Source organism: Primulina tabacum, chromosome 2 (assembly GCF_025594145.1).
Source record: "Primulina tabacum isolate GXHZ01 chromosome 2, ASM2559414v2, whole genome shotgun sequence".
Classification (NCBI taxonomy): Eukaryota; Viridiplantae; Streptophyta; class Magnoliopsida; order Lamiales; family Gesneriaceae; genus Primulina; species Primulina tabacum.
The window spans coordinates 10,375,812-10,401,590 of record NC_134551.1 but is presented as its reverse complement, the minus strand read 5'-3'; the positions used below and the strand labels follow the sequence as shown (position 1 = coordinate 10,401,590).

Genomic DNA, 25,779 nt, shown 5'->3' with positions numbered 1-25,779 from the left:
AACATATTATGTCAACGCAGGGTGAATCTATGCTCTGCTCCAGGATTAAAACTTCTTCCCACAGATATTTACATGGTAGGACGAGCTTTTACTCCAGATAAGCACAGAAATAACTGTCATGCATGTCAGCAAGAGCAAATGATAATTAAGAGTACTAACCGAACTAACCACTCACTTGAGGTTGAAAAAAAAAAGGAAAATAATGAGATGCCTTCACACTGAAAATATATGAACTGAAGGCTGCAAATTTTCGGCAGTTTAAAAAACAGAGAGAAGGAAAAACGAGGTAACAATACACACATAATAATTAACTAACAGTACAACTAACTCATCATCAAATAGAAGTAATACTAGGCAAATAATGGAGCTTATTTCGATGAAACCAATTCCATTGTCTGCAAGGTAGGTGCCGTAACTTCCACCGTCTGACTCGGAGGATTTGAGCTTCCAGACCTCTCCCGAATTTCTCTATATTCTTGACATATGGCACATAAATGGCAGCAGAAATGAGTGATGAAATCTCCACATGGTGCTTCCTATATCAAAGAAGCCAAGAAATCATGCGGAAAGTTATTTGATCTGCAAAGTAAAAAATCACCATAATTTCACCAGATTATAAGCTACTTTGGCATTGTTACTAACACAATGCTGAGAATAACCATTCATCATTCCCTTCTTCAATTAAATAACACGGTAATTTAGCTGCACAGTTGACCGCTCATTATCGTCAATGGTCATAGAAAAGTAATGAGTAATTCTGGCAAGCAAGATTTCTACAGAATATTTCATACATTAGCAACTAGAGTTATAAATAATATGCTGTAACAAGGTTTATTACATATCCTTCCTGACATTTGGACACATATGAGAAGGTAAACAAGGAACATCATAAGCTTATCCGAGGAGCGTATTTTCCAAGCATAGGAATGATAAAATTAGAGCTACGACGGAAGAAAGAAAAATTCGGAATAAAAGCACAATCCAGATTAAAAAGTACTGAGGATAATAGAGGCAGGCTGATGATATATATATATATATATATATATATATGTTACGAAAAATGCCGAATTGCTCATGAAAAATACAAGCTTTCCCTACTGTATTAAATTTGATCAATTTGATCGCTCATCGAAATTAATTTCCTCTAAAGAACTGGTTGTAAAATGGCATAAAATCACCAGACAAGTTTTCTTTCCGCCAGAACTATGCTACACAGTTTTAGTGGCATGTAGCACAAGAGATTAATGGACACTTTCAATTAGATAAAGGAAAAACAGAAACCATAAGACCAACATCCAAGATCAAAGGTGTAGAAAATGCTGATATGTCCTACTCAAACAAGAATCTAATTTTGAGGACAACAATAGCTAAAGCTAGTTGAATCCAAGGGGATGACGCAACTAGTGAATTAACCTTTTGGAGTCTATATCATTGGGAGCATTAACCTTTTGGAGTCTATATTATTGGACCAAATATTCGACACAGACATATCAAACCATATTCACTGTAAAACTCCCACATAAATCCAGCAGGTGGACAGTTGACAAAAAGACAAAATTCTAAGTATTCCGTCACCATGCAAAGGCAATTGATGGATCATGCCACCAGAACACATTGACCATATTCAAAGTCATTGAGCCAAATGTTAAGTTCAGGAACAATTCTTTCTTGGAACTAATGCAACTCTTTGTATTATCAACACGGATGGATTGTCAAGGCACCAACACTGTGGCCAACACTTCAACTATCAGAGCGACATTAAACAACCAAAAGCACAAGACCAAGCCAACCGTCCTTGAACATCTACGGTAGAAAACTTGGCCGCAATTGTTAGAGAAGATACACGCATACGTGAAAGTTTACATTTTTTTGTTTTCAATTTTTTGGATTTCATGAATGATGAAATTTATACATGAAAGCATGAAATGCAAAGATATACCTGCAAGTTGTACTTTGACCTTAATGTCCTTCGGTAGCCACACGCATAGCATGCAACAAAGCATCCAGGTAACCCCCACAGAATGCCATCAGTCAACACACAGCAAACGGAATTAACAAGAGACCACAAAATAAAATGAGTTGTACAAGATCCCATTAGAGTTCCGGACCCCAAAAACTCTGCATTCTTGGCAAAAAGATAGCACGGGCAAATTAAGCCAACACAACCTGAGTAAACACTGAAGTTAGTTAAGAAATAATATAAATCAGGGTGAGATATCACAGAGTCATATTAGCTCTAGGAAAACACCAGAACACCATAAACTATTTTGGAAAGATAATTCTGACGTGATCCAACACAATTCATGTCCAATTATAAATTCAGTTTACTAGAAAGGAATTATTATTGTGTCATGTTTGACCTTGAGTAATCTCTGTCACACAGTGAACCAATGATTTCTCAAGTGTGAAAACTTCCACACAGCTCAATGAACTTTCTCTAGAAACACATCTCTCCATTTTTTAAAAAGAAAATACGTCACAGAAAGAAATAAATGTTAGTTTCGAATTATTTGCCTCTAGCGGACATTAAACAGTTATCATAGTCTCCACAAGGACTTCCACAATAGACTACATTCAAAAAAGGTGATTCCAATCCGCATTCAACTTCTTTTGGGCATAAGTAAACACAAACAGTATTAAAATACTGCTCAGATATGCATTAACAGATTATGAGACAAGCCTTCAAGCCAGATAGAATAAAAAATAAAGGGATGATTATCACATTATTTCTTGTACAACTCAAAAATGCACCTTCCATTCACTTTTTTTGCTTCTTATAAATCAAGATCACAAGGCAGAAAGTAGCGTACAGCTCTGCATATCATCACAACAAGCACAGATTCCAGATGACCACTCTTCAGGCACATTATTCATGTGCTGTTGAACAGGCGTTGCATCTACAGGGATTACTGTTTCCGCTTCTGCATCTGACTGACTCAGAGGAATATAAGGTGGGGGTACATAATTGGTTTGGCTCACCATTGAATCTCGGATGCAAGCTTCACAGCTTTAGTTGATTGAACAGCTTGAACTGTAATCTGCAGCAAAAGTATAATGAGAATTCACCAAAATTTCCACATAGGACAGCAGAGGCTTCCTATACCATCCAAACTACATCCATTCATCATGCCAGAAATTGCAAAAATATTGACTATATGTGTGTTCATAATTATATAGGGTTGTCCTTTGAACGGGACCAAAAAATCGCCAATGATGTAAGATGTTATTGTCCTTTGAACGGGACCAAAAAATCGCCAATGATGTAAGATGCTAAATACATTGCAGGCATTAAAGAAAATGACTGGCTCAATCATCCAGTTAAACATCATGGATAATCGATCATTCAAGTTCCAAATCAGAGTAAGTCCGAAGGAAGAACATTGCAAACGTTTGAAGAAACCAAGATGGACAAGAATCAACTTCCTCCACGATAATCTTCACTGATAAGCTCCAAATATTGGTTTAGGATTAATTAACCACTTCTAACCGACTCTTGCATGGTTTCAAAGGATATATAAATTTGTACAAACTTTAAAATGCTTCCCGAGTCCAAAATTCGATAACTGCATGTCGAGAAATACACTGTGTTTCCGTGCACATTTTTACAGAGAGAGTGCTGCATCAGATTCTCAAAACACATGACAAATAATTGTCAGCAAAAGCTCATCTTGACATACGAAGTTTCACCGTATTGTACATTTAAAACCAATGTGATTATAATCATAGTACCGCCTCACGAAAAACAAATACAAATAAAGGGACAAAATTACAGAAGTTCAACATTTAAGAAACGGGCATAATTCCCCTCATTACCCAAAAAAAAAAAAAAATCAAACTTCTACCTAAATGATTCAGAAAGTGAAGTTTCTTCTAGAAAACTTCGTTACATGAAACAATTGAAGATTAAAATAATTTTTAAAAGAAACAATTGAAGGTTGAAACTTGAAACCCAATCCAGTTTTCTCAATCATTCAAGAAAATCAATGGAATTGAGCGCGGGCACTAACCTGAGATAGAGAACCGTAGAATCAACAAGTGTGGACTTTCCAGTTTGGGGAATTAGATTCCAAATTCAAATCAAATCGCGTAAATTACGGATTTGCTCGAGGCCAAGCAAAAGTGCAATTCTACAAACCAAATTCGCTTCGTGTTTTTATAATTTCAACATTTTTTTTCTGAACAGAGAATATTTTCAATATATAAAGTTGTGAGAGTTTATTTTCTCAAAAGTAAAAAATAAAATTATTATTTTAATTTATTATTTTTTACCTCGAATTACTAATCAATAAAATAAGGCATCCCACACACTTCAATTTTAATTTATTTTATATATATATATATATATATATATATATATAATATATTTGAAATTTGACCATACTTTTTATCAAAATAAATCTAACAATTGCGGAAGTTTTTAGTGATCCGACTTCGTGACACCAATTAGTTTTTACTGTTGAGGATCGAAATTGAGTTTAGAGGAGGGTGAATAAACTCTACTCGTTTTTCCTTTCTTTTGATGAGGTACTAAAATCCTGTTAGAGATAGTAGTTTATCTTGTTGCGTATACCTTCACCTAAATTACAATTATAGGTGCGGAAACAATCTGATGAAGTAAGTGAAAGACAATAATAACAGTAGGCAGTAGTTGTTTATGGAAGTTCGAAGATGAAATCTTCTACGTCTCCCATTCTCCTGTTTTCAGAAGGTATAACTAAAAGACTTTGGATATTACAGTACAACTCTTGTACACACCCACTTCAGAAGGACTTACACATTTGCCTACTGAAACTCTTAGTTACTCGACTCAAAAAGTACGTGATACAAAAGGTTCTGAAAAGACTCTTTTCAGATTACAAGCTCTTCCTGATAAAGTATAAGTGTTGTAAAAGATTGTGAAGAGTGTAAGAATCAGTAGCACATGATGATCTTCAAAAGATCAGATATTTTCTATGAAGCGTCTGCTACTTTTCTTTGTGTTGAACTCAAAGTTATCAAGGAATTTCGAGGTTGTCTCGTTGAGTGAAATAGCGTTGATCCTTGAAAAGATATTATGCGTAGAGTTCTCTCTTTTGTAAGGGTTTGTTCCATGTATATATAAGCGACTGAGTTCAACGTTTATGATCAGAAGATGTCTTCAGATTTCTGATAGAGTCAGCTTTATTACCAAAAAAAAGGTTCCTGCAGAAAAGCTATAAAACAATCAGTCATGTTTTATACTAAACTCGGTAAAGTGAATTAAATGACTCCGTATAGTATTTAATGCTGCAATTAATACTAGTACTTGGTAACTTTAACGGTAACATTTAAAGTAGTCACGTTAGGCAACATCTTCTACTGATTCTGTTTTTCTATCCTTTCTACTGCTTTTGTTTTACTAGACCAGTAGCTTCTGATTTTCTTTTTGTCTACTGTTTTCTTAAAGAGTGCTGCTGGTCTGCTGGTTTTTATTTTCATCGCCACAATTAATTCATGTCTATCAATTTCTCCCTTTGTGGTGATGCCAAAACCTAAACAGTAGGAAAGCGTTAAATAACAGATAATCAGTTAGCAAAAGGATAATATCAATGAAATTAACACAGTAAATTAGTCAATCAGTTCCAATGTCCCTGTAAATGACTTCTTCATCTTGAGGATCCTGAAATCTTCTATCTGAAGGTTCAGCTTCTGATTGCCTTAGTTCTGCTTCAGATGAATCTCTTCGTTTTTCTTCCCCCTTTTTGGCATCAGCGGCAATCACATGGGCTATAAGATCATTCATTCTTCCAGACAAGTTTTGAATGCCATTGGTTAACATCTCCAGATACGGAGCTTGAGTAGAGATACGATCATTGAGAGTAGTGAGAGATTGAGTTTGAGAATCAATTTTGGCATCCATTACATCCATGGAGGTGGAAAATGATCGAATGAGATCATCATGCTCGGTGAGTCGATTTAGTATATCAGTTTGAGCAAGCACGATGTGACTATGATTTCTCGATACAGCTTGTCTGAAAACAATGGTTTCAGCATGCATTTTCTCCACGGATTCCGCCGTTTTATATATTTGTTTGCTCATTCGTTCTCTGAAGAGCTGAGCACCACTAAATTCTGATATGCTTTCACAGGACATCCGCTTGACTAAATCAGACAGGTTATTGAGTTCCCTTTGCAGAACGTCAATCTGAAACTCCAAATTGAATGATTCTGATTCAGGTGAGGGGGTTCGCGCAAGCATGCGTTGCCTCATTTGAGCAGCGCGAGTGTCCGTGAGAGTTTGAACAGGATCAGTGACAATCAGTGCAGTAGAGACTTGATTGGTGGTGAGGGAAGTGGTGTCCATCACAGCAGTAGAAGGACCAGGGTCAGCAGAGGTTTCATCTGGAATAGCAGAAACATTTGGTTCGGCAGCAATTATGGTAGGAACAATCTCTTCATCAGAAGCAACCAAGTTGGAGACCAAGTTCTCTTCTGTTGGAGCAACGGCAGTAGGTGAAGCTGATTGTTCTGCAGTTATGGGTTCAGATTGCTGGTTCAGAAGAACTTTCATTTCAGCTTGATGAGCAGTAGAAAATTTCTCTAGATTTGGCAAAAGAGATACAAGCATCTGATTCTGCCATATGTTGTTCTGCGGTTGGAGAGGGTGATTGTGGCAATGAAGTAGCTGGAACTGATTCCTGAGTAGTAGGGGACGTGGGAACAATTGACTCAATGACTTCTTCAACGGAAGCCAGTTCATGCACAGACAAAAGAGATGATGACTGAAGAGGCCTTGTTGGTGATGTAGGAGTACTGAGAACAGAAGCTTTTGGTGAAGCTGTAGTCCGTTCCTCAACTGTCTGGATCTGTGGAAAGTCTGGAACAAGACCGACTTGATATTCAATTGGCTCGCCAAAGCCCTTTTCTTGATCAAGAAGTTGCTCACTCATCTGTTTCAATTTGTCAGTTAGAATCAGAATGACGTTTTGATCCTGAACAGCAGTAGGAATTGTAGGATCAAAATTTGATTTAAGAATTTTCAGAACCGATTCCAACTTCTGACATTTCAGCTGTTCGAGGATGTAGCTTCTTCTACGCAATGCCTCGATTACATTTTCTGTTTTGGCAAGCTGAAAGACCCTCTTCTCAGCGTTCATTATTTTCCCATAGGATCCTTTCGTCTTGAAGTAAGCAAAAGAATGAAAAATTCGGACCTTGTGCCACTCGTCAAAGAAATTCATGTCATCATTGGCAGAGCTTTCTATTTCTGCCAAATGAAGATCAACACCTGTGGTCACAGTTGTTCTGAGTCCAAAAAATTGTGGTTCTTCAATCATCTTTCCTTTGCCTTTGTCGGTTGATGAGATAGGCAAAATGGGTCGAAATGCAGAAGACCCCCTTGTTGGTTCTCTAATCACTATTCCAGACATTGGTCTGAAAATAGAAGCGGTAGATGTTGCTGGAACAGATGCAGCAGCTTGCACTGAAGTAGGAGCATTGGATCGTGCAGATGGAACCACTTCTGGAAACACCTGTCTGATTGGCACTTTCTCAATTTCAGAAATTGCTGCTGTCTTCTTGATTTTAAGAACAGTCCGTGCTTTCTTTTTGATTGGAGTTGGTAGGGATGGTTGAACATCAGCAGCAGACTCTTCTGATACTGTTTTATCAGAATCAGTAGAGACGATCACTCTTTTCCTTTTAATCTTTCGTTGAGGTTTCTGAGTCTCAGAAAGAGTCTCTCCAATCTCCTTTTTCAAGGCAACAAATTCAGCCACGGTTGGCTTGGGCCTTAAAGCGAGTACATTCTCAGCATCAATCATTGTTACCGAAACAGCATCCTGTTCACTTGTAAAAGCGAAACCAGCATCCTTGAGCATTTTGCTGATCTGAACAGCAAATCCAGAACTTTTCTTGATGACCATGTCTTTCATGATTCTGAATATGAAATGACTCCAATCCACTTTAGTTCCCTTAGTGATGTCAGCCATCACTTGAACTTTCTCCTTTGTTAACTTGTCGAACGTACCAGCTTTGACTAATATAGCATTCGCCACAATATCAGCCAGAATTTGATATTCCATTTTGAGTAATTTTTGTGGCAAGAAGGAGACAATTCTTCTCCAGTGGCTGAGAAAGTGCTAAGAGCAATAGACATTTCTAGCTTGGAAATATCAGATAGTTCAGAAGTACCTGAAAGTGGGAGGAGAAAAGTTGCGCCCAATAGTGCGGCATCAATGGAGATGGATGCATCTCCTTGAGAGTGGACGATCTTTCCTTCATGCACAGCTGCCTTAGCGTAGAAATCCAGAAGAGCACTTTTGTATATCACAGCTGGTGCTTCCAAGAAGTTTCGAAGTCCTGATTTCTCAAGGTCTTGAAACATTTTAACAAGATTCTTATCTTTGACATTGAGAACTGAAGAAAAGTTGACTTGATATGCATTAAGAGTGTATGCTCCGGCCATTTCTCTACGATGAAAGGATCAGATAAAATTTGCAGTAGATAGAAGATGATTAAGAGAAAGCAGTAGCTGAGTAGCAACAGTTTTGAAACGGTAAAAGGGAAAAATGAGAAGGTGATATTTTAAAATGAATGTACAGCCGTCAAGTAAACATAAGGACACGTGTCAGTATGTTTATGGTTGAATGTGTGAAAAAAAAACTTGCAAAGTTTGTCAGAGACGCGAATGATTTAAAAATTTGAAATAGGCGGGCTGTCCAGACGGTTACTAAAAATAATCAGAAGAAGATTTGTCGTTTTATGATAACGTCTGCTGGAAGTTTCAGAGTGCTGAAATATTTGAGCACTGTGACAAAACCAGCAGACTTGTTGTTTTATCGAAAAGACAAATACTCTATCTGTTTTCTGAAAAAGGTATAAAAATCTTAGTCTGACTAAGATACTGTTCCCCCTCGGTAAATGCAACTAATAAGTGGATATTAAACACCAAACGACTTTTGGCAATCTTTCAATCTGAACCGTTGAAAATGAACAGTCGCAAGAGTCTTTGTGTCTTCCGAAGATTACTATAAATGCCTGCACAACTTAAACGAAGTTAAACATTCATAATCTAAAATGAAAGCTCAAGTTAAAGAAGAGTTAGAGTCTGATCCAAGGGCCGAAGCAAAAATGTTCAGAAGGAAGTTTGAAGATGTCATTCTTTACTTAATGATCCTTGGATCAAACTCCTGGAGTTGTAATGTCAACAATCAAAAAGATTTGTTGCTTCCATTTAGTCGGAGGTGTAGCATCGATCTTTTCCAGAGGCTTTCTAATGCAATAAGAGAGTGCTGGTTGATCGATGAAGCTGATGCCCTGGAAAGTATCTGATTATACATTGGTGCTAACAAGACCCAAGCTTGCTAGATTCTTACTAGACCCAAGCTTGCTGGAATCTTTTCGAAGCAGACCATCCTTTTCCTGCTGAAGATACTACGATCCGCTGATATTAGTGAATGCAAAAAGTTTAATGTAAAGCTTCTTGTTAAAGAGCATTTGTTGATCTACTGCTTTTACTTCTGCATCGTTTAATGTACTGGAATGGTTTCTAATAAAATTTCAGTTTAAGTACTTGATATTCCCTTCTGCTTTCCTGCAAATAACTTACTATTGGCTAAATAAGATAAATAACTGATGAATGATGAATAAAATTCAGAAGAAGAGAAGTCGTCTTGATAGCTTCTACTGGAAGATATAATAAGCCTTGTTTTATTAATGAGACAAAATACCTTTTGCTTCTGACACAGAATCACAGAATATCAGAATAAGGTTTTTCTTAAATTAGTGCAATATATGGTAACAAATCCGATGAGAGCTAGATATGGGATGTTTCATATATCTGTTGTAGTCAAGACTTTCTCGAGCTTTGGTCCCTGGTTTTCATCTATAAATATGAACATGGGTTAAACCAGATAGTCATTCTTAAGAAAAAAAATGGCAAGAGATAATAGTTCTGATTTGGCTGATGAGTTTATGAGAGGATGACTGCTGCAAGAAAGAAGGTAATAGAGGTCAAGGTGCTGAAGAAGACATTTGCTACTTGGACTAAAATCCAGGAGCTTAGGTCTTCCTTCGAGAGTGGGCGAACATCTTCTACTAAGGAGTTGATGATGATGTCGAAGCATTATCGACGTCTCCATAGTGCTGATAGTGCTGACGTTGTCTCTGATGATGGCGTCTACCTTCTTATGCTCTTAAAAGAGCTTAAGACTCTGAAAAAGATTGCTTTTTCAGATGAGTTTTTACGTACCTCTACTGGAGAGCTGACCGCTTGGTTGGCATCCTGGAGAGTTTACGTTAAAACAGAAGTGAAAATTGTACGCCCCCGTTTCTATTATTTTTAATTAAATATTATGTCTACTGATTGTCTCCATCGTTCAACTTTTACCTTCTGCAAAATTAGAAACTGAATAATCACAGAGGAAAAGTTAAGCCAAAATATCATATAATGATAAATAATTAAGTTAAATCTATCAATCCAAGTGTATTTCGAAAGTAAGAAAACTTATTCTCAGGGAGAGGTTTTGTAAAGATGTCTGCTGCTTGCTGATCAGTAGGAATGTATTCCAGACGAATGTTCTTCTTCTGCACATGATCTCTGATGAAATGATGTCTGATGTCTATGTGCTTCGTTCTGGAATGAAGTACTGGAATTTGTGTGATTGTAATGGCACTGGTATTGTCACAGAAAATAGGTGATTCGGAGGCTTGAATTCCATAGTCTTTTAACTGTTGCTGAATCCATAATATTTGAGAGCAGCAGCTTCCAGCAGCCAGATATTCTGCTTCTGCAGTAGATGTGGCTATGGAGGTCTGCTTTTTACTAAACCAGGATATCAGGCTGTCACCAAGAAATTGACAAAAACCACTTGTGCTTTTCCTATCCAGTTTACATCCTGCATAATCAGCATCTGAGTATCCAATAAGATTAAACGACGAGTCCTTGGGATACCAGAGGCCTACATTTTGAGTACCCTTAATATATTTTAAAATCCTTTTACCAGCAATGTAATGTGATTATTTAGGATTTGATTGAAATCTAGCACAAATGCAAACAGCAAACATGATATCTGGTCTACTGCCAGTAAGATATAACAATGAACCAATAAGACCACGATACTGAGTTACCTCTACTGGAATTCCACTTTCATCTTTATCAAGTTTAATAGATGAGCTCATTGGAGTAGAAGCAGCAGAGCATGCTTCCATACCGAACTTTTTCAGAAGCTCCTTGGTGTACTTGGCTTGATTTATAAAAATTCCAGTATCAAGTTGTTTAATCTGTAATCCTAAGAAGAATGTTAATTCTCCCATCATGCTCATCTCGAACTGGTCCTGCATTAACTTAGCAAACTTTGCACATAATTTGGGGTTATTTGACCCAAATATGATATCATCAACATAAATCTGAACTAATAATATGTGTTTGTTTTTGGCTAAGGTAAACAAGGTTTTATCTACAGTACCAACGATGAAACCATGATTAATGAGAAATTGTGAAAGTGTATCGTACCAAGCCCTAGATGCTTGTTTCAGACCATACAATGCTTTATATAATTTAAAAACATGATTTGGTAACACATGATTAGAAAAACCTGGAGGCTGTTCAACATAGACTTTCTCTTGTAGTAGACCATTAAGAAACGCACTCTTTACATCCATTTGATATACTTTGAAGTTTTTGAAAGCAGCAAAGGCTAAGAATATTCTGATAGCTTCGAGCCTAGCTACTGGTGCAAAGGTTTCATCATAGTCTATTCCTTCTTCTTGTCTAAATCCTTGTGCCACCAGTCTTGCTTTGTTTCTTACAACTGTTCCTTCCTCATTTAGTTTGTTTCTGAATACCCACCGAGTTCCAATGACAGCTTGGTGAGAAGGTCTAGGTACTAGAAACCAAACTTTATTCCTCTCAAATTGATTCAGCTCTTCTTGCATAGCTTCTATCCAACTGGGATCAAAAAGAGCTTCTTCAATCTTCTTTGGTTCATCTTGAGAAATAAACGCAGCATGTATGTATTCATTTATCATTTGCCTTCTGGTTCTCAAAGGCGCTGCTGGATTACCAATAACCAATGTTGGAGGATGAGATTTTCTCCAAATAAAAGGATTTAAAAGGATATATTCCTGATTTGATATGTTGAGATTGTTCTTGACGGAATCAGTAGTAGGTTCTTGAGTGTCTTCTGCTGGTATAGGCAGATCTAATGTCTGTAATTCTGGTTCCACTATCGGAATGTCTGGTTCTGGATTTTGAAGATCCTTGATGTTTGCTTCTACATCATCTTCACTGTCCAGTTCCAAGTGGATCCTGTCTAACCTGTTACTTAAATCTGACGTGTTAGATATTTCAGGAGCACTGCTGTCTTCATCGAAGACAACATGAATCGACTCTTCAACATTAAGAGTTCTATTGTTGAAAATTCTAAAGGCTTTGCTTACAACAGAGTAACCAAGAAATAGTCCAGCATCTGATTTTGAGTCAAATGCAGTTAAGTGATTTTTGCCATTATTTAGTACAAAAAATTTGCAACCAAACACATGAAAATAAGATACGTTGGGTTTATTCCCTTTCCATATTTCACACGGAGTTTGATTGTGCCTTTTGTTGACCATAGTTCTGTTTTGCGTGTAACAAGCAGTGTTAATTGCTTCAGCCCAGAAGCGCTGAGAGACGTCTGCATCTGCTAGCATTGTTCTAGCTGCTTCTTTTAGAGTTCTATTTCTCCTCTCAGCTACTCCGTTTTGTTGAGGTGTTCTGGCAGCTGAATATTCATGATGAATCCCCTCTTCATCCAAATATAACTCAAGATTTTTGTTAGTGAACTCAGTACCCCGATCACTTCTGATTTTAATGATGGAAGAAGATTTTTCATTTTGAATCCTTTTCAGAAGCTTGATCAGGAGGCTACTGGTTTGATCTTTTCCTGCGAGAAATATTACCCAAGTGAATCTAGAAAAATCATCAATAACAACAAGAGTATATTTCATTCCCCCTAAGCTCATGATAGGGATTGGACCAAATAGATTCATATGCAGTAATTCCAGACATCTTGAAGTTGACTTGCTATCTTTGTTCTTGAAACTAGATCTTATCTGTTTCCCAAGCTGACAAGCAGAACAAACATGGTTTTTAACAAAATTAATATCAGGTAGGCCATCAACTATATTCTGCTTTTTGAGATGATTGATTGACTTGAAATTCAGATGATTCAATTTCTTGTGCCATAGCCAATGTTTATTACTAAGCGAGGCAACTAAGCATGTAGGAGTGTTGACATGATTTGAGTTCCAAGAGACTCTGTAGGTGTTCTCTTTCCAGTTAATACAATAGTTTCAGCAGAATCTCTAACTACACATGAGTGCTTCTGAAAAGCTACAGAATAACCATTATCACATAGTTGACTAATGCTAATTAGATTGTAACAAAGGTTGTCAACTAGTAACACGTCATTAATGATTATGTTACTATGGATAATCTTACCTTTACCCACGGTTTTACTTTTTGAGTTGTCTCCAAAAGTTATCTTTGGTCCAGTGCAACTCATTATCTCGGAGAGTAGGTTTTTCTGTCAAGTCATGTGTCTGGAACATCCACTGTCTAGATACCATGTAGAGTTACTGATTTCTGTTTTCTTCTGTTGTTCCTGCAAACACAAATTTTAGTATCTGGTACCCAAATCTATTTGGGTCCAAGCCTTATCAGTCCTTTGGGGACCCACATTTGTACAATTTTTGTACTTCGGGTATCCAAGGAAGTGTGTGCAACAAAGGGTCTGTTGTTTTTAACATTGTGCATCCTAGTATGTTGTTCTTCCCTTCTGTTTCTGTTGTCCAGCCTGTATCTCTTCTGAACAGGTTTAGAATTATAGTACTGGTAGTTTTTAACCGTCATAGGAGGTTGTCTTCCTGAGTTGAATCCACTCATGATTCTAGAACTCTGGTCAACTTTTTCCTTATGTTTAACATAACCCAAACCATAGTGCATTCTTCTGTTCATCTGATTTACATTCCTTTCTACTGAAGCAGTAGGTACTTCTGGTATATGTACCATGCTGGATTTCACAAAGTGAATATACTTTCCTTTGCACATATCCAGTTTTGGCTTAGTATTTGTTTCAGAGGTGCCTTCATTATTACAAAATTCGAGACCACTCCTGTCTCCAGATTGTTTTTGTAACTCTTGCATCTTTTCCAGTGAAATAGAAGACTTGTTCCAAGCATTTACCAGTATTGATAACTTCTGGTTTTCAGAAAGCATCTTCTGGTAATCTGCTTTTGCTCTTTCATTCTCCGTTTTTAATTTACTCATCTCAACTTGTAAATCATTACAGCTGTCTACTTGCAAGCAAGTTAACTTACTGTTCTGATCCTTTAAGTTCTGATTTTCGATCTTAACTTCTTTGAATGATTGAGAAAGTCTAGAATACTCTTCTACCATGTCATGTAGTGCATTAACCAGATCAGTTCGTGTGAATTCGTTAGAATCAAAATCAAATACCTCCCCAGATGTCGAGGTTGAATCAGTGTTTGCCATGAGACATTTAACTTCTTCTGCATCACTGTCATTGGAATGACTTTCTGAATCAGATGACCCAGAACTGGAGTTCGCCCATTTGGATTTTCTTTCTTCAGCAATCATTGCTTTTCGATCTCTTCTGGACTTTTTGTCATTCCTCTTGTGATCCTTTCTCTTCTGTTCATCCTTCTTTGGTTTAGGACAATCAGCAATGAAGTGACCTATTTTTCCGCAGTTAAAGCATCACGTATCACCAGATGGTGAATCTTTCTTGAAGTTGCGATTGGGACCCTGATAAGTTCGATGGTTCTTTTTCATGAACCTGGAGAATTTCTTTACAAACAAGGACATAGCATCACTACTGATTTGTTCAGCAGTCTTCTCCAATGTACTATCAATGATCACAGTAGGTAATGCTTGAGGTACAACTGTAGCAGCAGTAGAAGAGGTAGTAGCAGTAGCAGTAGCAGCAAGAGCCTTGGTAGGTAGACTTGAGGGCTCTTCTCCACTTCTTACCTCCAGTTCGAACTCGTATGCTTTCAGGTCTGCAAACAAGTCGTGCAGTTCTAACTTGTTTAGATCTTTGGACACTCTCATAGCCATTGTTTTTACATCTCATTCTCTGGGTAAGGCTCTCATCACCTTGAGAGCTATTTCTCTGTTTCTATGCTCTTTACCCAGAGCTGTTAGCTCATTTACCAAGCTACTGAATCTTTCATCGAACTCATTTAGAGTTTCACCAGCTTTCATTTTTAGATTTTCGAACTTTTGCATTGCTACAGACAGTTTGTTTTCTTTCGTTTGCTCATTTCCCTCACATATCTGGATGAGCTTTTCCCAAATATCTTTTGCAGTAGAACACATTTTAATCTTGCTAAAGGTATTCTTGTCGAGAGTTTTATATAATATATCCTTTGCAACATTATCAAGGTTGGCCTTCTTCTTATCTTCGCTGGTCCATTCACTTCTTGATTTTTCAACCATTTGCGGTGCACCCTCAGTAACAGCAACAGCTGTGTTAGGCTTTAATATTTTCAATGGACCATCTGTGATGACATACCACATGTCATCATCTTGTGCTGCAAGATGAGCTTGCATTCTAATCTTCCAATCATCAAAATCTTCCTTAGAGAACATAGGGATCTTGCTAAAGTGTGCCATCTGTTGTAGTTTTTCACGAACAAGAATAACCTGCTCTGATACCAATTGTTGAGGATCGAAGTTGAGTTTAGAGGGGGGGGTGAATAAACTCTACTCGTTTTTCCTTTCTTTTGATGAGGTACTAAAATCCTGTTAGAGATAGTAGTTTATCTTGTTGCGTATACCTTCACCTAGATTACAATTGTAGGTGCGGAAACAATCTGATGAAGTAAGTGAAAGACAATAATAACAGTAGGCAATAGTTGTTTATGGAAGTTCGAAGATGAAATCTTCTACATCTCCCCTTGTCCTGTTTCCAGAAGGTATAACTAAAAGACTTTGGATATTACAGTACAACTCTTGTACACACCCACTTCAGAAGGACTTACACCTTTGCCTACTGAAACTCTTAGTTACTCGACTCAAAAAGTACGTGATACAAAAGGTTCTGAAAAGACTCTTTTCAGATTACAAGCTCTTCCTGATAAAGTATAAGTGTTGTAAAAGATTGTGAAGAGTGTAAGAATCAGTAGCACAGGATGATCTTCAAAAGATCAGATATTTGCTATGAAGCGTGTGCTACTTTTCTTTGTGTTGAACTCAAAGTTATCAAGGAATTTCGAGGTTGTCTCGTTGAGTGAAATAGCGTTGATCCTTGAAAAGATATTATGCGTAGAGTTCTCTCTTTTGTAAGGGTTTGTTCCATGTATATATAAGCGACTGAGTTCAACGTTTATGATCAGAAGATATCTTCAGATTTCTGATAGAGTCAGCTTTATTACCAAAAAAAGGTTCCTGCAGAAAAGCTATAAAACAATCAGTCCTGTTTTATACTAAACTCAGTAAAGTGAATTAAATGACTCCGTATAGTATTTAATGCTGCAATTAATACTAGTACTTAGTAACTTTAACGGTAACATTTAAAGTAGTCACGTTAGGCAACATCTTCTACTGATTCTGTTTTTCTATCCTTTCTATTGCTTTTGTTTTACTAGACCAGTAGCTTCTGATTTTCTTTTTGTCTACTGTTTTCTTAAAGAGTGCTGCTGGTCTGCTGGTTTTTATTTTCATCGCCACAATTAATTCATGTCTATCATTTACGAAAATACTTATTAATTTAGATGAGTAATGTTTTCATATAATTTACTCATAACTACAATATAATATATATATATATATATATAATATTTGAAATTTGACCATACTTTTTATCAAAATAAATCTAACAATTGCGGAAGTTTTTAGTGATCTGACTTCGTGACACCAATTAGTTTTTACGAAAATACTTATTAATTTAGATGAGTAATGTTTTCATATAATTTACTCATAACTACAATATATAATATACTTAAAAATTCAAAAATTCATATATTCTCTCTACAAATTATATATTTAACATAATTTCATCGTGGATATCTAAATAATAATTAAAAATTATAACAAAATTTTATGAATCAACTCGATTTATTATGATCATGATTCATATATGTAATAGCCATTATTTCAAACACACATCGAAAGTTTCCTTTGCTAGTAAAAATAAACTACAAAACAAGCCTATACAACCAAAATTATAATGTTTATTTAAAATAATTCAAATGTTAAAGTGGGTAGTCTAAATCTACCAAAAACAACTTTTCAGTTCCAACTCATTTGTTCTAGTAACTAATGAAGCCAATTGAGCATTACACAAATCTTAAACTACTCGAATTTGATTTACAAAGTAAATAAATAAAATAAGTAAAGTATAAAATAAATTATCTTTCCCACCTATTACAATTGTTCTCCGTGGTTTAGGAAAAAGTATCCAAAAATCAATATTTGTCATTCAATTAACACATTTAACTTAAATTGATGACTTTTTTATAGGAATAAATCAAGGGTAAATTTGAAAAAGTATATCTGTACATCTTTGATTTAAGATTCAGTACTTAGATGATTTTTTTTACAAATCAATACCTGACAACACTACAAATATAGTTTAACTCCCTACAAAAATAAATTTGCATTTTTGTCCTTTTATTATTTAAATAAATATATAATTTTATCCACCAAATTAATTGTGTGTTTTTCATCTACCAAAATATTAGTACCTATTATGGGCTTCAGATATTTGATTTTGCTATTTTGAATACTCCAAATGTGTTAAAAAAACTATATTTTCGAACAATCATCATAAATTCAGTCATTGTTGGTTTTTCATTAAAAATGCATCATGATGACTTATTCATGTCATTTTATTTTTTAAAAAATATAGTTCCTAACTCATCATGAAATAAGATTAAGTACTTATTTTGTCATATAAAGTATCTATTTTGAAGTTTCAGATACTTGATTTGTCTCTTTAAATACTTCAAATGTGTAAAAAAATACTGAATCTTCGAACGATCACCATAAATTCAGTCATTGTTGGGCTATTCATTAAAGGTGTATTTGGATGACATATTCATCTCATTTAATATTTTTTTGTAAAAAAATCAAATTCTCACTAAGCATAGTAAATTTTAAAGTACTTAGTTTTACTTGAGAAATACCTATTTTGAGTTTTCAAATACTTGATTTCGTAAATAAGATACTCACAATATGTATTAAAATACTGGATATTCGAATAGAAAACTTAAATTCACCAAGCATTGGTATTTCAATGGAAAATGCATTTGGATGACATATTCATCTATTTTAATATATTTTTTGTAAAAAAAAAAAACTAATTACCAAATAAGTATGAAAATTTAAAGTACTTAGTTTTACTTGAGAAGTACCTAATTTGAGTTGGCAAATACTTGATTTCGTAAATGAGATACTCACAATATGTATTAAAATATTGGATATTCGAATAGGTAATGTAAGTTCTCCAAGTGTTGGTATTTCCATGAAATATGCATTTAGACGAGAAGTACCTAATTTGAGTTTGTAAATATTTGATTTGATATAGGAGATACTCATAATATGTAATAGAATACTGGATATTCGAATATGCAACGTAAGTTCACCAAGTATTGGCTTTTATGGAAGATGCATTTAGATGACATATTCTTCTCATTTAATATATTTTTTGTAAAAAAAATCTCAAATAAGCATGAAAATTTTAAAGTACTTAGTTTTACTCGAGAAGTACCTAATTTGAGTAGAAAAATACTAAATTTCGTAAATGAGATACTCACAATATGTATTAAAATACTTGATATTCTGTGAGAACCTGAATTTCCAGCAGCTGGAAATGTTTCAGCAGCTATCAAAATTCCAGCAGCAACTCATATTTCAAAAGCTGGTATTTTTTCAGGCAGACATATATTTTCCAGCAGACAGAATCCAGCAGCAGAAGAGCGAGAAAGCAGCAGACAGTTACTGATTCAGCTTAGACTTGTAACTGAAGCATTAACATGGAATAAAAGCTGCTAATGGTAGATTATGGTCATTAATTGGGAGGCTAACAGTCAGAATTTGGCCTATAAATAACACTCTCAAACCTTTGAATTGGGTTACACAAATCTTGAGACCATCACTTGAATTTTCGAGCTAAAGGAATACTTATTTTTCGAGCAGTAGAATCCAGTAGAAAGAGCAACCAGAATTTCAGTAGACTTCAACCGAAATTCTAGCAAATTACAGTAAGTGAGCTTATATATAAATATCTTGAAATCCGTTTGATAATTCTGTTTTAAAGTTCAGTTTCTGTATGTTTGATTTCTGATATATGATTTTGAAGCACTGAAACTCCCTAGTGAACTAATTGTAGGAATATATATTCTGAACATTTCTGAATTCTGATTCTGATTCTGGCCTCACCCCTTAGAGGAGAGAACATATAGGGACTGATATCAGTTTAGCCATGAAATTCACTAACGTGCTCAGTGCTTACTAATTCTGATTTCTGTTCTGAAACCTGTAAATTCTGAATTCTGATTTCTGTTCTGAAAATATGAGTTTTCTGTATATTATTGTATCACTGTTTCTGTTGAAAACGATTTCGAAACCTGAGAGTTATTCCCGCCCCTGCTTACTGAGTGAAAATCATATCACTCACCCACCAAACCCATCTCAGATAAGAACGAGGAAGAAAAGTTAGAAGAAGAAGAGCAGATTCAATTTTGGGGCTGGTGATGAAGATTGTTGTTCTCAGTTCTGATTCATATTTTAAATTCCGCTGCATCTGTTCCGATATTGTATTTCTGGTTTTACATTTCCGCTGTAAAACATTATTAATTGATTTGTATCAGACATTGAATATTCAGTATTATGAATAAAAGACTGGTTTCTGAATTCTTTACTTCTGAGGCTTGTTGTTTTCGAATGTGAATTTGAGAGCAACGCCGGTGTCAACCAACCCCCGTCCCGGGGCGTGACATTGAAGTGGTATCAGAGCAAATCAGGTTTCATAATCTGGGGAGGAGGAACTAGAAGTAATAAGTTCTGATAGAGTTCTGAAATTAAGTTTTAAAGTTACTGAAATAAGCTACTGTAATAGACTTCTGAAAATTAACTACTGTAATAGACTACTGAAAATATAGACTAACTACGTACAGTTGGGAAAAATCAGTAAGGGAAACCAGAACCAGTAGATTGAAAACCAGTAGACCCAAAACCAGTAGCTGGAAACCAGAACCAGTAGATGTAAACCAGTAGACTCAAAACCAGTAGCCCGAAATCAGAACCAGTAGACGGAAACCAGCAGATCTGAATGCAGAAGACTGGGTCAGTAGACTCGGAATGCAGCAGACTGGTTCTAACAGTGCTGGAAAAGCAGCAGACTGATTGCAGTAGCATCAGAATTGCAGTAGCCCGCGAATTCCAGTAGGCGCATGCAGTAGACCTTGCAAATGGCATGGAAGTTGAGGTATTTTTCGCGCAAACTTCAAACGGTCATAACTTTTGATGCAAGAGGAATTTTTACTATTAAAAGTATGCGTTGGAAAGCTCTCGACGAGGAGAACCTAACCTAGAGCCATTCAATTGTTCGAAGCACCACCGACGGATCCCAAAATCCTTCGTTAAGATAGGGATATCATCATTTTCGTAAAATTTTCCAAAATTTTGAAACTTTGAGAAATTTTCATTTTCAAACGGCTTGATATTTTTGTACCAAACTTGGTACCATTCATGTTCTTGATGTGAAGGATTTTTCAGAAAAATATTCATGCTATTCTGAGACAAAAAATGTTTGAGCCATTTTCTTCTACTAAATGTTATAGGCATACTGATTCTGTTCATTCCAGTAATTGTCTATAGTTCGACTTGTATTCTCTATATCTTTCTGAACCTTCACTTTCATGATTTGGATGTAGGATATGGCTGAACCAGAGTAGCTACATTAAGAGCTTAGAGAAGAAGCTAGAGAAACTTAAGGAGCATAACTACTGCCTAGAGCTGGACAAAGACGAGTTAGAGCGTCGAGCAGAACACTTGAGGTGTGATGTTCAACGATATGCTCACTATCTGCATGAAGCAGAAGAGAGGAATAAGAAGACTCAAGAAGAGTTTGAGACCTCTCAAGAGACTGTTGAGTTCATCGAGTTACGTGATACATTAGTTAAGAAAATCCAAATACTTAAGGATCAAAATCACCAACTCGTACACCAGCATAATCAGTATAGAGAACAGACTGATGCTCAGATTCAAGAGCTGCAAGACACTGTCGAAGTTCTTAGCGACCAGAATGCGGTTCTGCATGGTCATATTGAACATCTGGAAGCAGTAGTAGCCAATCATGAAGAAGAACCCGAGGACGATCCTGAAGAAGAAGAAGAAGTTGAAGAGGATCCTATGGATTTGGGATTAGGAGAAGTGATAGATTAGACATTCAGTAGTAGTCCTTTGTAATACCACATGTTCCATTTGCATTTATGTTCTCATTTTCGATGTTTCGTTGTAATTGCACTTTCTTGAGGAATCAATAAAAATTTATTTATATCCATTGGTTTCATATTTAATTTTGGAGCAATTACTCGATCATTGTGATTCCTTTGTTTAGTCTCTATTCTACCATCAACCTTAGAACTTTCATAATTGTAGGAAATGGACGGTCGACCAGTTAGAAACAATCGCAATCCTCGTTACGGCAACCGCAACAACAACCGTAATGACTGAAGATGCACAACAACCCCAACAGCAACCACCAGCAGTTGGCCTCAATCAAGTGGATTTGATGGCTATAGCCACGATTGTGGCAACCACGCTACAAGGGTTTGTGAACCCTAATGCTAATCAGCCACCACCACCACCTCCAGCTCTAAATGGAACGAAACAGCACTATGAGTCTCTCCGAAGAGCAAGAGTCCCAAACTTTGATGGAAGTTCCGATCCCAAGGTCGGACAGAATTGGATGAAAGAGATGGAGAATCATCTTCGATTACTTGAGGTTCCACAAGGGATCAGAGTAGATGTGATTACAACTTTTCTTGTGGATAAAGCTGCCAAATGGTGGGAAGGAGTCTCACCAGCTATGTTAGAGGCGGGACCTATCACTTGGCAAAGGTTCCGAGAGGCATTCTTGAGGCAGTACTTTCCAACAGCAGTTCGAGTGCAGAAGCTGTCAGAATTTGAAAGCTTGGTTCAAGAACCAAACATGACAGTGGTGGAGTATTCATCCAAGTTCTACTCGTTGGGAACTTACTCCCCAACCATCATGGGAGACGAAGCCTTGAAGATGCATCGCTTAAAGAAGGGGTTGAACAGCCGTATTCAATTTGCCCTTGCCGTTATCGAGCCCAGTAGTTTTGATGAATTGATGGGAGCCGCCATCAGGGCTGAGAATGACATCAAGAGGCGTGAAGGCGAGAACAAACTCAAACGTCCTCAGCCAAGCCAGTACCAATCGGGCCAGCAATTCAAGAGGCCTAGGTTTTCAAGCAACCAATTTACCAGTGCTCCATCCAAAGGAACCACTTCTTCTCAATCAAACAAAGAAGGAGTCAAGTGCCAAACTTGCGGATTCACACACACTGGTGAATGTCGTAGGAATTCTGGAGCTTGCTTCCGTTGTGGAAAGTTGGACCATCACATTGCTCAATGTCCTCTTCCAGATCCAAGGAACGGACCAGCAAGAGGAACAACTCTAAACAAGCCTAAGGAGAACAAGCCAAATGCTCGAGTTTATGCTATCACCCAAGAGGAGGCTGACAACTCGAATGATGTCGTAGCTGGTACCATTCTAATCAATAATATACCTGCTTATGTGTTATTTGATTGTGGTGCTACGCATTCATTCATGTCTAAAAGATTTTCCAAGAAGTTAGGAGCTAAGCCTGATAACTTAGAAGAACCATATAGAGTAGCAACTCCTGCTAATCGAATTTTAGAAACTCGCACTCTATATCGGAATATTGGTGTTCTCATAGAAGACCTAGAATTTCAAGGCAAACCTGATTCAACTAAACATGGTGGAATTCGACGTAATTCTTGGAATGGATTGGTTAGCCAAGAATCATTCTTTAGTAGACTGTCATGGAAAGACGGTAACCATCCAAGCTCCACACCAAGAGAAACTTTTATTTCATGGCAAGACCAAAGAACGAAAGACTCTTCTTTCTGCTTCTCAAACTTGGAAAGCCATGAAAAGTGGAGAAGAAGTTTACCTAGCTATGTTAAGCGAGGTAAAGAAAGAAACCACACTTACGCTAGAAGAGATTCCGGTAGTACAAGAATTCCCGGATGTCTTAGCTGAAGAACTCCCTGGCGAACTTCCCGACCGCGAGGTGGAATTTGAGATTAATTTAGTGCCCAATGCTGCACCAATCTCAAAAGCACCATACCGAATGGCTCCGGCAGAGTTGAAAGAACTCAAAGAGCAAATTCAAGAATTGTTGGATAAGAAGCAAATCCGACCAAGCGCATCTCTGTGGGGAGCTCATGTCCTATTTGTAAAGAAGAAGGACGGAAGCATGAGAATGTGTATTGATTACAGAGAGCTGAATAAGATTACAATCAAAAACAAGTATCTGCTTCCAAGGATAGATGACCTGTTTGACCAACTCAAAGGAGCTTCAGTCTTTTCCAAGCTCGACTTAAGGTCAGGCTACCACCAATTGAAGGTCAAGATAGATGATATTCCGAAGACAGCCTTCAGAACATGATATGGACACTATGAGTTCATGGTAATGCCATTCGGATTAACCAACGCTCCAGCAGTATTCATGGATATCATCATGAACAGGGTGTTCAAGCCATTTCTTGACAAGTTTGTTGTGGTATTCATCGGCGATATTCTGGTATATTCGTCAAGTGAGGAAGACCACAAAGAACATCTTCGTCTCATCCTCCAGAAGCTGAGAGAAAAGGAACTATACGCCAAGTTCAAGAAATGCGAATTCTGGCTAGAGAGCGTCACATTCTTGAGACACATAATATCAGCAGCAGGAGTATCTGTGGACCCTAAGAAAGCCGAAGCAATCTCAGATTGGCCTAGACCAAAGACTGTGACAGAAATTAGAAGTTTCTTGGGATTAGCAGGCTATTATCGAAAATTTGTTGAAAGATTCTCTTCAATAGCAATACCTCTCACCAAACTCACACAGAAGAACTCTAAATTTCAATGGAGTGAAAATTGTGAGAAAAGCTTCGAGACTTTGAAGAAGAAGCTTACCTCCACGCCAGTGTTGGTATTACCGATGGAAGACAAAGACTTCACAATCTACAGTGATGCATCTAAAGGAGGTTTAGGATGTGTACTCATGCAAGAGGGAAGGGTGATTGCATACGCATCAAGACAGTTGAAGCCGTATGAACAGAATTACCCAACGCATGACCTCGAATTAGCTGCAGTAGTGTTCGCACTAAAGATTTGGAGACACTATTTATATGGTGCTAAATGTGAGATTTTCACTGATCACCAAAGCCTCAAGTACTTGTTCACTCAGAAAGAGTTAAACATGAGGCAGAGACGATGGATTGAACTCTTGAAAGACTACGACTTGAAGATAAGCTACCACCCAGGCAAAGCAAACAAGGTAGCCGATGCTTTGAGTCGGAAGGATATGAACAAAGTAATCCTAGCGTCACTTTCAGCACAACCATGCCTTCGAGAAGCCATCAAAATGAGTCAAGATAGAGATTTCGAATTAGTGAAGCTGAAAGAGCAAGCTAAAGAAGGGAAATCACCAGAATTCGAGACAGATAACAAAGGAACCTTGTGGATGAAAGGACGGTTGTGCGTACCCGACATCGATAACCTTCGACAAGAAGTAATGTCTAACGTGCATAAGTCAAAATTTTTAGTCCATCCCGGTTGTACCAAGATGTACAGAGATTTGAAGACGAAATTCTGGTGGAATGGAATGAAGAAGGACGTGGCAATGTTTGTTTCTAAGTGTCACGTGTGCCAACAAGTTAAAGCAGAACACCAGAGACCTGGTGGGCTTCTCCTACCATTAGAAATCCCGGAATAGAAATGGGATCATAATTCCATGGATTTTGTGGTTGGTTTACCCAAGTCGAGACAAGGGCATGATGGAATCTGGGTAATCGTAGATAGACTCACAAAATTTGCGCACTTCTTACCCGTACGTATGAACTATAATCTGGACAAGCTAGCCACATTGTACATGAATGAGATCGTACGATTGCATGGAGTTCCAGCTAGCATACTATTAGACAGAGATCCGAGGTTTACATCCCGCTTTTGGAAGAGCTTATAACAAGCTATGAGGACTAAGGTTACTCTTAGTACGACATATCACCCTCATACCGATGGCCAAACAGAGAGGACAATTCAGACTCTAGAAGATATGCTGAGAGCATGTGCTCTAGACTTCAGTGGTAATTAAAGTGAACATCTACCCTTAATCGAGTTCGCATACAATAATAGTTACCATAGTAGTATTGGAATGACACCATACGAAGCGCTGTATGGACGAAAATGTCGATCACCACTTTATTGGAATGAAGTAGGGGAAAAAGCCATCGTTGGACTCGAACTGATCCAAGAAACAGTAGATAAAGTTGTTGTGATCAAAGAGCGACTAAAAGCTGCACAAGATCGACAGAAAAGCTGGGCTGACATGAAAAGAAGACCCGTGGAATTTGAAGTTGGAGAGAAGGCATATGTGAAAGTGTCACCCATGAAGGGTGTAATCCGATTCAATAAGGCTGGGAAACTGAATCCCATATACGTCGGACCATTTGAGATTCTTGACAAATGGGAACACTTGCTTACAGATTAACACTTC

At 37.1% G+C, this 25,779-nt stretch overlaps 1 protein-coding gene across 2 annotated transcripts; it reads right to left on the bottom strand.

Moving 5' to 3' along the window:
* Nucleotides 1–203: 203 nt before the first annotated feature.
* On the bottom strand, nucleotides 204–4,193 carry LOC142530248 (protein PLANT CADMIUM RESISTANCE 10). Of its 2 annotated transcripts, none has more exons than XM_075636033.1 (4): nucleotides 4,008–4,193; nucleotides 2,811–3,038; nucleotides 1,940–2,166; nucleotides 204–536 (listed from the first exon to the last, which is right to left on the bottom strand). In XM_075636033.1, exons 2-4 carry the CDS (start codon nucleotides 2,980–2,982, stop codon nucleotides 369–371), a joined length of 567 nt encoding a protein of 188 aa, XP_075492148.1. In that variant the 5' UTR covers nucleotides 2,983–3,038; nucleotides 4,008–4,193; the 3' UTR covers nucleotides 204–368. The 2 variants fall into 2 exon arrangements, with proteins under 2 accessions (XP_075492148.1, XP_075492149.1); XM_075636034.1 differs by lacking the exon at nucleotides 4,008–4,193 and adding an exon at nucleotides 3,843–3,966.
* Between the last annotated feature and the right edge of the window lie 21,586 nt (nucleotides 4,194–25,779).

Coding starts and splice junctions, on each gene's coding strand:
- LOC142530248 (XM_075636033.1), bottom strand. CDS start 2,982: ATGGTGAGCCAAACCAATTATGTACCCCCACCTTATATTCCTCTGAGT. Junction 2,167..2,810: donor TTGTGATGATATGCAGAGCT/GTACGCTACTTT, acceptor GTGTTTACTCAG/GTTGTGTTGGCTTAATTTGC. Junction 537..1,939: donor GGTCAAAGTACAACTTGCAG/GTATATCTTTGC, acceptor TCTTTGATATAG/GAAGCACCATGTGGAGATTT.